The sequence below is a fragment of the Opisthocomus hoazin genome, chromosome 11 (assembly GCF_030867145.1).
Source record: "Opisthocomus hoazin isolate bOpiHoa1 chromosome 11, bOpiHoa1.hap1, whole genome shotgun sequence".
Lineage (NCBI taxonomy): Eukaryota > Metazoa > Chordata > Aves > Opisthocomiformes > Opisthocomidae > Opisthocomus > Opisthocomus hoazin.
In genome coordinates, this window is record NC_134424.1 from 20418192 (window position 1) to 20433983 (window position 15792).

The following is a 15792-nucleotide window of genomic DNA, read 5'->3' on the forward strand; positions in this document are numbered from 1 at the left end:
AGGATTAAAAAGAAATGGAAATAGCTCTGTAGAAACACTGACGTGGAGCTGGTGTAACACAATGATCAGGTAGTTGTAACAACATTGTTGAGAATACACTGTTCTGTCTTCCTGGCCTAGTGAAATATTTTAATAGAAGGTGCCTCTGATTTTTTTTTTTTTAATTTTTTTTTTCTTATGTAGGTAAGTCAGAAGTGTTAGACTGAGATATCTGTAGCTAAATCTAGTGAGACTAAATGAAAGGAACAGCCGGTAGTCTTGAACTGCATGACTGGCAAGGCTGTTCTCTGCTGCAGGTGCCTCCTCTAGCTTGCTCCCGGTTGTAGACTCTATCTGCTGTTTGGTGTCTGGGTAGCACCTATGGGCAGCATCTGTGTGGTGCTGAGAACCAATTGTTTTAAGTAACACTTTCGTTGAGTGGTGGGCTCAAAATGTGTTTGAGATACAGACAATTCTTATTTTATTTGATGGCTGTGTCGGTGTTATTTCTGTGTTGTACCTCTAAAGTGCCGTAAATCTTTGTTGCAAATCTGGTTAGTAGTAGATGAAGTGGTTTGTGTTTTATGTTCCACTGAAAACTGGCAGCAGGGTCAGACCAGAAGAGGTAAATTATATGCTTTCATAGCTCAGAGAGAGAGATCACACCACATACATTTTTGTGGTTAACGTCCACTTTGGGGATAAAATTAATTTTTCATGCGTGTTTTGAGGAGGCAGAGTTGAAACTCTTAGCGTTTTAGTGCCATTGGGGGATTGTTTCAGCCTCTAGGTATGTTAAATGGGAGTAATAATTTCAGCTAATCAGTGTCTAACAACTTCTGAAAAATGGAAACTAGTTTAGGGGTGATGTAAAGAGAAGTTTTCCACATTAGTGGAATGTTAAACAAATGCTAATGATCTTTGTACAGTTTCCACTGGTGTTTGGAGGGAGGGTCTCTTAAGGTCACCACAAAAAGTTAATAGTAATGGATTGGACTCTAAAACAAATTGTCAAAGCCTGTATACACTTATTTCAAAGCAGGGATATGGATGTCATGTGAAACATTAGTCAATGAGTTTGTTTAATTTTTTTTTATATTACAGTTTTATTTAAGAAATGTTACAAAAGATAGCTTTGCAACTGAAAGTAAATCTAGAAATAAATAGTGAAGCTGTTGAATTTCAGGCTGCTATTTAGTGAGGCTTTTAATGGTAGATTTATCCGCCTGAGACAACATAGGCATCAAGAAGTCTTTACATCTCCACATGGCATCATCATGGGTAAAACTTTGAAAAGACAGTCGCTTTCATTTTCATGTGAGGGATGCTCGCACTTGTTTCATAAGTCTCCCACTGCTGGGCCAAATCCTCCTTTAGTGTGTCGTGTAAATCTGTTCTTTGAATTTTTCCTGTAAAGGATTCTTTCATCTTTGCTACTCTTGGGGCTGATCTGTGATTAAAAATCATTCTTCTTAAAAATAATATTATTTGATAGAGGACCAAGAGCTTCAAAAAGAAAAGGTAGAAGAGATCATATGTTTTCTGTAGTTTGGCTGCTCCTTTCTTCAGAAATTCTGGGTTTCTAAATCCAGCTCATACTTTGGGAAGGGCCCTTTCTAGTTACACTGGAAAAACAAGCTCAGAAAAACTTGCCATGGTTTGCTCAATAACTCAATTCCAGAGATATTTGTATTACTGTTAACTGTTCAGTCACAGCTTCTGTGCATCCATGACACTGTCTTAAGGATATTCTTCCTGTGAGTTTCATTTGAGGTTGGCCTTTTTAAATGCGGCTTTAGGCATGAAGAGGGTACATTGTTGACCTCAAAACATATTGTTTTTCCTCATCGGCTATATAATCATTGTATAAATAGTTAATGATTTGTTCGCATCGTAAGAGAAAATAATGGATTCCTAATCAAACCATCAGGCCATTTAGCTTATCCAAGAAACTTGCTAGGCATCAGATTTTGATGTTAACTTGTGAGCTCCAAGACATTTTTATATGATGAAAATTTGTCATTAACATCCCTTAGAGCCCATTAGTGCTCAGAAAGTTTTTAGGAAGCATCGGTATGTTTTTGTGTTTGGTGGGGGTGGTGGTTTTGTTTCTAATTGGAGAATTAAAAATGGAGATGACAAATAGTGTGAAAAGGCTTTTTTGTAGAATATATCAATCTGGAATTTCTTTATTCTCCAAGCCCAAAGGTAATGTGCAGATACCTGGATACCCATGCATAGTGCGAGGTGCCTTTTGATGCTATGAGTCCAGGCTTTTGAAACTTTGTATTCAGCATCAAAATCAGTAACTGGTATATTTTTCTGTATGTAGAATAAAGCAGTAGTATTGTTATCCATCCTTAGCCATAATCCTTCAGTGCTGGACTATCTGGAAGATTTTTGGACGTTGTTTCATCCTTAATGAATCTATTGTGTGTTGTACATATTTTTACTGAGTTATTTTAGACTTAAATAAACATGATATTTTTCACTTCTGTAGCTTACTTGAAGATTAAAGAAAGGCAAGAGAAGTGGTGTTAAGTCTTTGGCAGCAAGTCTACAGGCCTCGCAAGTGTCAGTGCCATAGTAGGAACGTGCTCCAATTCATGCAACATGCTGAAATCAACTTTTGTGGATTAAATAAAATATAACCATTCTTACTAGCTTTCTGTTAAGTGGAATGTAGTGATAAAAGAATACTTTTCTTATTTTTGGAACAGGGTTCCAGATTTTGTGAGGGAGAAGCGCTTTGGGAACTGGCTTAAAGATGCACGAGATTGGGCTATATCTAGAAATCGGTACTGGGGAACACCCATCCCTTTGTGGGTCAGTGACGATTTTGAAGAGGTGAGTGAAAAAACAAAGATTTCCAGTTGACAGAAAAGCCTGTCTGTGTATGGTGTTTGCTTATTTTGATAGACTGTTACATTTTTGGCTGCTGCAGCCTTAAGTGCTGTTAATATGTCTTAAGAGTATATGTGTTTTTGTAATAAGTGACAGATATATGTATGCATGCATTTGTGTGTCCATACGCATTTTCTTTGCTTTTGCTTGAAAACTGCAAGCAATTTTTTTTGCTTTTTATGTAAGCATTAATCTTATCTTTCCTGGAAGAATTTGCAGTGATGGTAAATCTAATGGAAATAACAAATGCGGTGAGAAAATGGCAAGGAAAGGATTTTTTTACTTGGTCTTTTCCGTCTGTTTTTGAAATGCTGATGTCTGGTTACTTCAAGCCAAATGAGCTGCTGAAGGCGTAAAAGCCAGTCTACCATAGTAGAACAGTGAAAAAAATATATTTGTAGTGCTACAGATGTGAACGTAACAAACTGTAAAAATGTGGATCTAGTGGAATGATGAAAGTTTATAATGGGAATGCTAGATATGAGTTTTTTGAAGTTGCGAAGTACCCTGCAGTTGGTAGCATAAAGCAAACTGCCCAAGTGAATACACCATTTTGATGTTCCAAGTGTCAAAACACCAAGTTTTAATATGGTTTCTGAAGATAGTTTTTTTTCCTCTGTGGGTTAGTTCCATTAGATCCATTAGTCTTCCTTGCGCTGGAAATAGGAAATGCTAATCAATGTCAGGATGTCCATGGAAGGTAAATACTGATGGCAGCACCCCAGGCCTTTCTTTTTGTCTCCCTTGATATGAAAAAGTTCTTCTATTTGTTTTAGATGTGGAAGACCTGAAATCTGAAAACGTATGCCAGAAAATGATTTTGTTGTCTTAAACTGCACTATTGCTTAGATGTGCACCAGAAAGCATTTTTTATTTTCTCTGCATTGGAAATCTTGCTGATAGTCAGGGAGATGATTAAGGGTGGAGGGAGTCACTCCTCGCAGTTACGATTAAAGTATCTAAGAAAGCCTTGGCATTTGAATTCTATGTATGCTATGACTGTACTGGCAAACCAAGTGCTTCTGTCTCTCTTATAACAGTGAATTTTTAGCATTTATTCAAAATTTTGGGTAAAACTGTCAGTCTTCAAACTAAACTTAAGGTCCCTTTCTTAGCGTAACAGGTGTTTTTTAGATAGAGAAAAGGCTTTCAGTTTTCTGCTGAAGTATTTCAAGACTTCATTCTACAGCTGAAAAACATTGTGTAAAGGTTAGATTACTCCCACTCCTTGTGTCTAATAGTATTTCATTTTCTGTCCAGTCTCCCAATGTCTGTATTCCTGTGTGTACAGACTTTTTTGCCTTTTTTTAGGTTTGATTGGTTTGGTTTTAATAACAATATGATGTCTAGCTTGGAAGATTGACCTTTCCTTTGAAATTAACTGCAAATGTTCCTCGGGGCTTGGTGTTCTGAATAATGATAGAAATGCCAACAGATCTGTTTATTTTTATGCATAGATATTATACATTTCTGTTTACTCTAGAGTCTGAATGTCGTGCTTCAATAGTCGAGTATGGCTTCTGGACCATGCTAAATTTCAAGTTAGGGTTTTTTTAATGTTCACTCTCTTTTTATGTGTGTGAGATATAGCTTAAAAACTAAATACTACTGGAAGTCACGTGGAACTTACGGCCTGAGTGACATCTGCTCTCATACAGAAATGATACTCAGTCAGAATTTCCCAACTTCAGTTTTACTGCAGCCTACTGCTATGTGAGCTTGCAGAGCCTCCTCTTCGTGTCTGGTTCTCAAAAGAACACTTTGTTGCATGCAATTATGCTGTGCATATTAAATCCTGGAGAAGTAATAACAGTTCCTTATTTAATATACAGTAAGGTGAATTAATTGGTATTAAAGTGAATTTTATTACAAATCAGTATCTGGTTTCCTGCAGTTTTATTTTAGGTTTTATTTTAGAATAATTATCAGGTGGAGACACATAATGGAAGTTAAATTTTGAAGCTTGTGTTTATTGCCACTGTTTTGCAGACAGTTTATCATTTTAAGCTCTCAAATCTCAATGTTTTCCTTAGTGCAGGAGTGTATCTCATTTGGATTAGATAATAAAGTTCTTTAATATAGCACCCAAGTTGACAAAGCGGACATAGGTGAATTTTATAGCATTTGCTGACCAATTGTAGCAGTATCAAACATTCAGTGGTGATACAGAAATTCTCCGATTGTTTCATTGCTTGTCCATCGCATGAACTGTTAAGCCATCGCCAGTTCTGGTGCACTCGGTCTTGTGTAACAGATTTGGCACGAGAGGACTCGGGCTGTGCTGTCCTGAGAGGAGAGAGCACTTTCTTTGTCTGTTTCCAGTCTGCTTTGAGGCCGCATGAAGAATGCCACTTTTGGCTGACATTAGCAGTCACTTCTTTTACTAATTACTATTCAGAAAATGCTTTCTAGAGATCCCAGAATGTCTTGCTGATCTACTGATACACTGCATGAACTTCTTTCTATGAACACTCCTCATTCCTCAATTCTTGGTACTTAACAGAGCTGAAATGACAAACCAATAAAAGCAAACATTTTTACTGAATAGGGACTGCAGAACTATGCTACAGGAACGTTGAATCCATGAATGCTGTTGGATGGCTTTATTCTTCCTATTTACATGGATAATCCTGGATATAATGTTGTGGTGGTTTGGCCTTGGCTGGATGCCAGGTGTCCACCAAAGCTGTTCTCACTCCCCCTCCTCAACTGGACAGGGGAGAAAAAGTATGACGAAAGGCTCATGGGTTGCGATAAGGGAGAGATCACTCACCAATTACTGTCACAGGCAAAACAGACTTGACTTGGGGAAATCAGTTTAATTTATTGCCAAGCAAATCAGAATAGCATAATGAGAAATAAAAACTAAATCTTAAAACGCCTTCCCCCCCGCCCCTCCCTTCTTCCCAGGCTTGACTTCTCTCCCAAATTCTCCACATCTTCCCCGCAGTGGTGCAGGGGAGGGGCAGTGGGGGGTTGCAGTCAGTTCATCACATGTTGTCTCTGCTGCTCCTTCCTCGCATTCTTCCCCTGCTCCAATGTGGGGTCTCTCCCATGGGAAACAGCCCTCCATGAACTTCTCCAGTGTTGGTTCTTCCCACGGGCTGCAGTTCTTCAGGAACTTCTCCAGCGTGGGTCCCCCACAGGGTCACAAGTCCTGCAGCAAACCTGCTCTGGGGTGGGCTCCTTTTCCCATGGGGCTACAGGTCCTGCCAGGAGCCTGCTCCAGTGTGGGCTCCCCACAGGGTCATGGCCTCCTTCGGGCATCCACCTGCTCCAGCGTGGGGTCTTCCCTGGGCTGTGGGTGGGGATCTGCTCACCTGTGGAGCTCCATGGGCTGGAGGGCACAGCCTGCCTCACCATGGTCGGCTGCAGGGGAACCTCTGCTCCGGTGCCTGGAGCATCTCCTGCCCTCCTGCACTGACCCTGTGGTCCGCAGAGTTGTTTCTCTCGCATAGTCTCACTCTTCTCTCTTGCTGCAGTGTTTGAGTATTCCCCCCCCTCCTCCCTTCTTAACTGTGTTATCCCAGAGGTGCTACCAACATCACTGATGGGCTTGGCCTTGGCCAGCAGGTCCATCTTGGAGCTGGCTGGCACTGGCTTTATCGGGTATGGGGAAGCTTCTGGCAACTTCTCAGAGAAGCCTCCCCTGTAGCCCCCCCACCTACCAAAACCTTGCCATGCAAACCCAATACAATGATCATTTCATTAGAAGTGTTTAACCTTGACCTCTGATTTCACATTAAGTCTCAGTGATGCTGAAACAGCCCCCAGTCCCAGCCGATATACTTCAGCCTTTGCTGTCCACTACTAAATGTTGATATAGCTGGGTTTGTAGTTGATCTGGCTGCAAAATAAAATGGAGGAGGAACAGGTGACTGGTAGGGAAAGGGGCCAGGCTACTAAAGGAGATGTTGCTGATGAAGAAATGTATCCAAAGCCCTAAGTTTTGAGTTGAGAGCATAAACCAGTTTGTTCCTTGCAGAAATGAGTGGGTGAGGCCTAGTGGGGGATCGGATCTGATTAGCATCTACTCTCTGGACTGTTCTCTTGCCTGCAAGTATCTGATGAGCTGTCCCTGGGACAGAGTAGCTCCATCCTGCTGACTTACTCAGTATGGTGATAATCTGTGTTCCTCTGGTGACTGCTGATTGTGGACTTGGGGTTATTTGTTTTATGAAAATATTCTGCTGATGCATCTGATGTTTACAGTTTTACCAGAGTATTGAAATACTTGGTTTGAAAAGCAACAACTAATGGGCAACTTTAACCCAGAGCATAGTGTGAAAGTATGTTCAAATATTAAGGTTAGCGAAGATGAAGTAATCCATGTATCCAAGGGTATATTTACCCATGCTGCTATGAAAATCTTTTTTTCCACCATCGGTGCTGAGCTAAGCACCTACTGCCTGCTCACTTGAGCTTGTGTGATTGCTTATGGGGCCACAGACTGGACAAAGAACAGATCTGGGTTAAAAATAATTTGTTGATACAGGCATATTTTAAACTGGGATCAATCCACTGGTGTGGTTTGCTATGCAAACTGCAAACTGTTGTACTTGACTATCGTGATCACTGTAATGCTTCACTTCGTATACAAAAATAAGACAAATTACATTTCAAAAGTACTTTAACACGAGAAGATGGTAATTAGTAATGCAGATCAGTAGTTGAATCAGACTAGGAAAATCATGGCTTAAAAACCAAATCAGACTGACTTTCTGTCTCCTCTGTAATTCATGACAGTTTTTTGGAATTAAATACACCAAAACCTTTTGGTTAGTCACAGTTTCTGTGTGTATACATATGCATATATTTAAGACTAGCTATAGGAATAGAGCAGCACTCTGACTTTTTGTATCCTAAAAGCAACTTGCAAAGTTATCTGAAGTGAAAAATGTCTAGCCTACTAACAGTTTCTTTGTGGTGGTACGTTGAACTCCTTCCCTATCAGATCTGTCAAAATCCAGTTTTCTCCATGGCAATTCTAAATTAGACTGATAGTGTATAGGACTGGATCTCCAAAATCCAGACCTGTACTGCAGCTTGTGGCTCGTGAGTCCTGTCAGATGAGAGAGGGCCACAGGGCTCTGGGAGGGTTAAACTAGATTAAAACATAAAGCAAAGAAAGCTTTGCTGTTCTCCTTCTCTCCTGCATACAGGTTTTCATTTATTTCATCGACGTTTCAGGACATCAGTGCCAGTCTGCTGAAACTTTTTGCTTTTTTGTTAGATAGTGTGTTGATGCAATAAAACCAAGAAAAGTCGGTATCTTTAACAGCAGCTTTGTTAGCTCTCACAGGTTTTTTTTCACATTAAATAAGATGTCATTAATATGAACAGTTTAGTGTATCTGGGATGGAACACTTATATTCAATTCTGAGCAATTTAGCTGCTTACCTTAGCTTCAGAAGAGGAACCTGGGATCTGAAACTCCTATCTGTATAAAAGTCAGGGTCCTTGAATTTTGTGAGGTCACTGTGTTGTGAGTTGTTTGGAAACAAAACAAAACCAAAACCCAAACAACAAAAGCCCACCTTTTTTGATATCTAATAACATGTTTGTTCTTTAAACTCTCCAATTATTCTGACATCAATTGTGTTAAATCAAGGTAGTGGTCTCTAACATCCTTTGCAGCTTTGTTAGATTGAAGAGGACTTTATACAAAGTTTTTGTTGAATTTTCAGCTGTATCAGCTACTTTAGAAGATACTGACTGACCTACAAGTCTCTGTCTACTGTAAAAAAAAAAAAAAAAAAAGCTACTGTACAGAAAGAACTGACTAAATTTCTTGTGTCTCTTACAGGTAGTTTGTGTTGGTTCAGTGGCAGAATTGGAAGAGCTGTCTGGAGTGAAAGTCACTGATCTCCATCGAGAAAGGTTGGTCACAGACTGTTAAGTAGTTGTTAAGAATAGTTGAACAGAGACAAGAAGTGTTGTTTTTCTTTGTCCAAACCCTGGGAAACAGATTTAGGGAAAATACAAAAGTGGTAAGAGGATTTAAGACTTACAATTAACATGTATACATTTTCCCTTCTTGTGTCTTGGACACTGTTAATACAAAAAAAAATCTATAAAATAGCTTCAAATTATAGAACTTGTCAAAGGAAATGCTGACCTTTTTGAAGAATCATTAAAATTAAAACCGAAACTCTTGTCATACCTAACGTACAAGCGTAACTTCTCGTGCTGATTCTTCTTTTTGTTTAGAATTTGTCTATTTTTCTTTCCTGTAGTATTGATCACCTAACTATTCCTTCACGCTGTGGAAAGGGCTTACTGCACCGAGTCCCAGAAGTTTTTGATTGCTGGTTTGAGAGTGGAAGCATGCCTTATGCACAAGTCCATTATCCATTTGAAAACAAAAAAGAGCTTGAAGATGCTTTCCCTGCTGACTTCATTGCTGAAGGCATTGACCAAACCCGAGGATGGTAATTTTCTGCCACTTTATTATGTGATATGGTTGCCCTGCGTCTAAGGCTCACATCTGGATGAGTCTTCAATGTTGTATAGATAAGTGTATGGTTTCTTTTTTCCAGTAAAATGCAAGGTATTCTAAAGCTTGGTGATAAGAATGTTGCAGAAAGATAAAACATGTTAGCAAGCAATCTTCCTGGCTTTTGTGGAAAGCATCATTAGGTAATAGGACGGATCTTTGGCCTGGTCGGGAAGAATCTCATCAGCTGAGTTTTCATAGAACTCGAGTTGATTGCTGTTCTATTTCTAGTAGATGGGTCAGTTGGAATGGAGGTCAGTGTTCTGAGGATTTCAAGCCAAAATCAAATTTTCTAACTGTGAGCTTCATCTGCTTATTTGATTCCTCTCTGGATAAATGCTTTGCAATCATTGATGAAAAATTTTCTCTAATCTCAGATTTTCGCTGGGTAATGTTCTCATACATACATGCATGCATACTTAGAGTTCTAATTTTGGCATTTTTTAAGTGTTTATTGTATTTTTGAAGTTCGAGGTTGGCTTTGAAAACTGACAGGTTTTTAAGATTAATTTTATGGGGTTTAGATTAGTACATTTGACTATGTACAAGTAGAACTCTTCCGTCCAGTAACTTATTAGAATTAAATAAACTAAATTTCTCTGTACCATAGTTGGCACCTCCCTTTGCCCTCTCCTCTACTCCCAAAATAAGCCAACTAACTTATTGTTATTAATAACGTGTTAATTTTAATTATTGATTATTAAATATTAATTAATATCAACTTATTGTTATTAATAAGCCAAGCAAAGCAGTAATATGTAGGCTTTTGCACGTTTGTGAAGTTGGGAGTAAGGTTTATGTATACTCTTAAGCCAGGAGACTGGAGAAAGGAGTCATTTGAAGCATTATATTAAATTAAAAGAAGTTTCATGAACATAGCAAAATGTGTCTTCACTTTGCAACCCCTTAGTTGTGATGCAACTAGGTCCTCAAAATGGAAGTTACATTTGCAAGTTTGGCAGTTAGGGAAGGACCACTTAAGTCTAGCTTAGTAAAACATGGACTCCTCGTAGCATATTAGATACTCTTTCAGAATATAGCTGCACCTTACCTAGTTAGTGTTATACATAATATTTGTAATGGGTCCTCAAAGCAGTACTTCACATATGTCAGAATTAGGACAACGTGATGAACTTAGAACTGGCCTCTTACATGTATAGTGATTTTTTTTTTTTTTTTTTTCCTTCCTCTCCCCAAAGTAGCCATCTGTTTGTGTTGATCTTTAATTTTGTTTTCTCCACAATTGTGTGTCATAGTTTATTAGTCGTGGTGCCTTTCAGTGTTACTATACAGCTAAATGCTGTTAGGTAGCATGAAACCCAGGAGGAGAGGGACGTACTGATCTCATTTGCAGCTCACTGTTTCGTGCTTGCTGCTCTTCAAGCAGTGTTGGAGCCAGCATATCCAGTGGGCCCTACATTTCTTCACTTACTGTGTTTTCTTTACTGTTGCATATGTGGATGCAGCACTGTTAATTTGACAATGCTAATTTAGGAAATATCAAATATAAAATGGGATTTGACTGGAACAGGCTGCCCAGGGAAGTGGTGGAGTCACCATCCCTGGGGGTGTTAAAAATGTGTAGACATGGTACTTCGGGACATGGTTTAGCAGGCACGGTGGCATTGGGTTGACAGCTAGACTTGGTGATCTTAGAGGTCTTTTCCAACCGTAATGATTCTGTGATTCTATAAATATTCTGTACTATACTATATTTTACATAATACCTGTTTCATCTTGAAGAATAGTGATAGGCTGTGTTTATCTGGGAGAAGAACTGCTTGCTCTGTAGCAGCTGTGCTGTGGGGCTTAGAGGAAGCTGGTGCAATGTTAGAATGAGGAAGGAATGGAGAACAATAGCTGGAGAAGTTGAGATACTAGTGATTCCATGTATTAGTCTTTCTGCAGCTTTGTTCATTGTGCCCAATGAAAGGCGAATTAAAAACTTAGTTTTCCCTTTTTTTATATTCTTTCCTTCTACCTGAAAAAAATTAGGAAATGGTGGCTTTTCTAAGAAAAGAGGCAAATAATAGAATACGTGATAAAGACGTATAAAATGCATGCAAAAGGCATGGTCAGAAACTGATTTTCTTTCTGTTAGATTTTATAAAGATAAAAGGGCAATGATTGTAATTTAGAGGTCAAAAAATGAGAACAAGTTAAAAATCTATAACCATTCTTACACTGTGCAAGGGAGCTACTGAATTGTAAAAGTTTAACAGAATTAAAAATTGTTTGGGATTTTTATGTGGATACAAAATCTATTCCTGCTAGCTACAATTTCAGTAAAAACGCAGGAGGAATGATAAATTTCAGGTTTCAGGGTTTAGCTAATTGAGACTGGGATGTCACGGTGGATTGGTATGTGTCACACACTTACCGCAGTGCTTCTTTCATGCTATCCTTTGAAGCATGTGTGGGAGACGTGACAGGTGAAAAGAGAAGTCTGATCTCATATGCCTCCAGTGAAGCTCTCTAGTGCCATTAAAGAATGCATTTGTGTTTTTTACAGAAGTTGGCCTTTTTATGGTATGATATTAATCTGAACTTGAGTGCAGTGCAACATCCAGATCCGCTAACTATCACGCTTCTGGTTTATGATGTTCTTTTCTTTTGTAAATAGTGAACACAACCTGTGGATAAGCGGCACCTTTCCCTTTCCTTAGTAGGCAGAACTGAATCATCTCACTGGCCCTGCAAAAACAGCATGAGACGTGCAAGCTGATGCTAATGCCAGCGGTGACTGTGGTTGTAGATGTACACCCGCTGTGGGTGAGCCCACACGCTTGTGCGGGAGGCAATGTGCAAGTGGAGGCTTTCACATTACAATCTGGAGTTGATTGCTTTTTGGGTTGAACATCAGCATAAGAATTACTGTAAGTCTTCACCGTAGCCAAGTCTGTCTTGTCTGTTTGTGGGTGGAATATCAAAACACTTGCCTCAATACATGATGCTTATACCTTTCCCACGGTGCTCATGTCAGTTGATAAGCTGGTGCTGTGGTAACAGCTAGTGTTCTGTGATTTGCAAAAGAGCACTTTTGTTATATGAAAGAAAGAAGAAATTAAGATGTGAGGTGGTAGGTTTTTTTGGTAAAAGGTAAAGCTGTCTCAGGCTGTTCTTCAGAAGGGTTCTCATTCTAAAACTGTTAGACTTTGTTACCTTTTTGTAAGTCTTGGAAAAAGTGAGGATATTTTAAAGAGCAGATGCTTGTATCTTTTTGCTAGTATGGCAGTGCTATATCATGATAGGCCTAAGTGAACAGCAAGTTGGTGAGTACTGAAGTGTTGAGAGAATAGTATGTGATTTTTATGTGAAGCATTCTGTATAAAATGTTGAGGTTCAGAATGAAGATTGGTTTTGTGTCGGGTTGGACACTGAAGCTGACGTGAGGTGAGGAGTGGTAGGTGGTGAAAGCCTCAGGAGGTGGAGGTCTGGTGGCTTCTGTTTGACTCAACAGAGAAGGGGAGAAAGTCAAGAGAGACAAAGGGAAAATCAATGTGACCAGAGTGAAGAGCTAGGATAGTGATCTTTTTGATGACTTTCTGCATGGATATGAGAAAGAGCTGAATTATATTTGTTAATACCAGAGGGAAAAACATCTTAAAGTAGTTGGGTTGCAAGACTGGCAGTCTGCACAGATTGGTAGGAAAGGCTCTGTCTCTGTATACAGGGAGATGCAACAAGATTTATAGCTGTGGTCAGAATGTGGTGGCCTGCAGGGAACTCAACAGCTAAAGGTTTTTGGCACAAACCATAGAATTATGAATTTACCCACAATTGTTCAAGAAAGAAAACAGGGAGGGGACACTTTCTCCCTTTCAGAGGGAGTGGAAGAGAAGGGAAGAAGAGCAAAGAAGTGGACTTCTGTCTCTGTGGTGTTGAGGGGTTTTTTTATTATTGTTCTGGCTGACAGCTATGTATCTGCAAGGACATAAGTAGAAGCAGACTGAGATTTGGTGAACAGAGGATGAAGCAGCCAAGAGAAGTTGACGAAGTTGTCAGAAACAAATGCGCCATTTCAAAAATAAGGTGCATAGAGACAGACATTCCTTCAAAATACTCAAAGTGAATGAGGTGATTTTCTTTAAAGGATAATCTGAGAAAGAATGAGAAGTGTTATGTCAGAATGGTGTGTAAACCAGCGGATCACAAAATCTCAAAGACAGTCTTGTAACTGTCATCAGCTAAGGTACCTCATTGCTGAGGCTCATCGGGTTTGACAACACAAATAACATCAAATTTGTGAAAAGTTCTTGGATGTATTTTTTCAGTGCCCACGGTCGGTCTGTACCATTTTCTTAACAGGAACAGTATTGAAATCTCTTCTGGTTGGTTCAGCTTTGTTCTCCTTAGTTGCAAATGCACCTGCTCCAAGATGAGAATTTGCCACTAGTTTGCAGAAAGTGATGGGAGGTACCTCTTGATGAGGTACCTTCGTACTAAATGCTAAAGAAGTACTGCTGCATTTGTAGTGGACTGTCAGTCTTGTGGGCTTGAGGTGTTGATCATCTGAGTAAATGTTTGTTTTTAGGGGTTTTCTTAAGAAAGTTAAAAATTAAGGCGGGGATTTTGAGTGCATATGTTTGTATGCAGGTGGAGTGTTGGTTAATATTCATGAAATGACAATGCAATTTAATAAAGAGAATTTGTATCCTGTGGTGTGAATGGAGGTGATTTGGAAAGTTAGAAGCCTGTCTGAGAGATAAGCATCAGAGTTGTCATGCAAGCCACCTAAGAAGTCCAGTAATGCACCAGGCAGCCTTCACAAAGCTTTGGACCCTCAAGTGTCAGAATAATGCGTTTGCAATTACAGGCAGCTTTTTGATTAAAAACTGCTGTGGAATGTACAGGTGGACCTTTCCCCCCTCAAAGTGTTTCTCCATTAAATCTTGATACACATGCAGGGTTCTGAGGCATAACCTCCTGTGCCTTATTCTAAATCAATTAGCTTTGTATAACCTTCCGCTGTTTGAAGGTTGCTAAGCAATCATCAGTGTGACAATCATTTTTAACCAGGAAAGCTGTGGCCTACCTCCCAGTTACTTTCTTAAAAGTAATTGCCAGCAGTGAGTTACAGAACCTTGTAGATACCTCCTTTGGTGAAGGTTCTGACTCCTGAGTATGAAATTATCACGTCATCTTGCACCTCTGCGTCATTTCTCAGATATAATCATATATCCACATACTGAGCAATGGGTGTCTGTGCTTGCTCCAGCACTGGTTTCTAAAGTGTGCTAGGTAGTTTATACAGGTATTGTAAGCATATCAGATGGGGGGAACCCCCTACTGCCATTTGTTGTGGGGAACGCCTACCTGCTCATGTTTTCTAGTGATGGCCAATTTAGCCAGCTAAGCTCGTTTGATCGGAAGGAGGCTCTGCTCACTTTTCCTAACTTGTTTTACACTCCCAGCAGTAACTGTTTTGTTGTCTACTAGGTTGAAGAATACACACATACATGCACACACACAAAGTGTGCCAGTCCTCTCTGCCTTGTTTGTTCCTCTTTACCCTGCTTTCAGAGGTTTACACTGAGCAAACAGGGAGCTTGTTCAGGGACAGACTTCCCCAGACAGGGGGAAGTGCTACAGTTTTCCTCTTAACGACCTTCCTAATGCTTGCTATTACAATTTTTGAGCGTTCTTGGACTAGTAGATCACAGCTGAGCAAACAGCATGATGTGCTACAAAGAGGAAAAAGGTCTACTTACAATAGCTCGTCTTCTCAGCCTTTGCCACGTAAATGTTCCACTTACTTTAACTTTTCTAGAGTAAAATAACATGATGAAAAATTTCTTTTTTAATGAAGGAGATGGAGACTTTAGCTTGGCGTGCTTAGGAAGTCGTGTTTACGTTGTCTCTTGTTTTAGGTTCTACACTTTGCTGGTGCTGTCCACTGCTCTCTTTGGAAGGCCTCCTTTCAAGAATGTAATTGTGAATGGCCTTGTTCTTGCCAGGTTGGTATGTCGGTCAGTTCATTCCTGAACAGATTTTTAGTCGAAGAATATTTCAGATAAGTCCCTGTGAATTGTACATGAAATCTGAAATGGACTTTAGAGCTGTAAAGACTTGTCAGGGAGATACCGGTGTTGCAGGAGGTAAGAGCCACCTGAGGACGTTTACACATCCCAGCTACCTGTTGCACTAGGTTCTTTCCAGCAGGATTAGTCATTTGTAGAGAGAGAGAAAAGGAGTAATAAGTCAGAACAGGAAATAAATGATACCTGTTATGCAGAGTAAAGGGGATTATAAATGTAGTTTTAGATGTAATTTTTAAAAAGTTAATTGTATTTGCTTCCATTTTTTTTCAAATAAAGCTTTGCCAGTGGGCTAGAGGGATTGATCTAAAACAAGTGCATCTTTCCTCAGCTTGGGTAGGAAAGGCAGATTTCCTGCTTAGATTTGTAAACTGG

At 39.5% G+C, this 15792-nt stretch overlaps 1 protein-coding gene across 3 annotated transcripts in view; it reads left to right on the top strand.

Annotated features, from left to right (window-relative positions):
• Positions 1-15792, top strand: part of IARS1 (isoleucyl-tRNA synthetase 1) — a 129349-nt gene that overhangs the window by 53179 nt on the left and 60378 nt on the right. For all 3 annotated transcript variants that reach the window (XM_075433086.1, XM_075433085.1, XM_075433088.1), the window contains exons 15-18: positions 2700-2826; positions 8690-8763; positions 9120-9314; positions 15250-15336. In XM_075433086.1, the coding sequence (XP_075289201.1) occupies positions 2700-2826; positions 8690-8763; positions 9120-9314; positions 15250-15336 (483 nt within the window). The remainder of the gene's footprint in view (positions 1-2699; positions 2827-8689; positions 8764-9119; positions 9315-15249; positions 15337-15792) is intronic.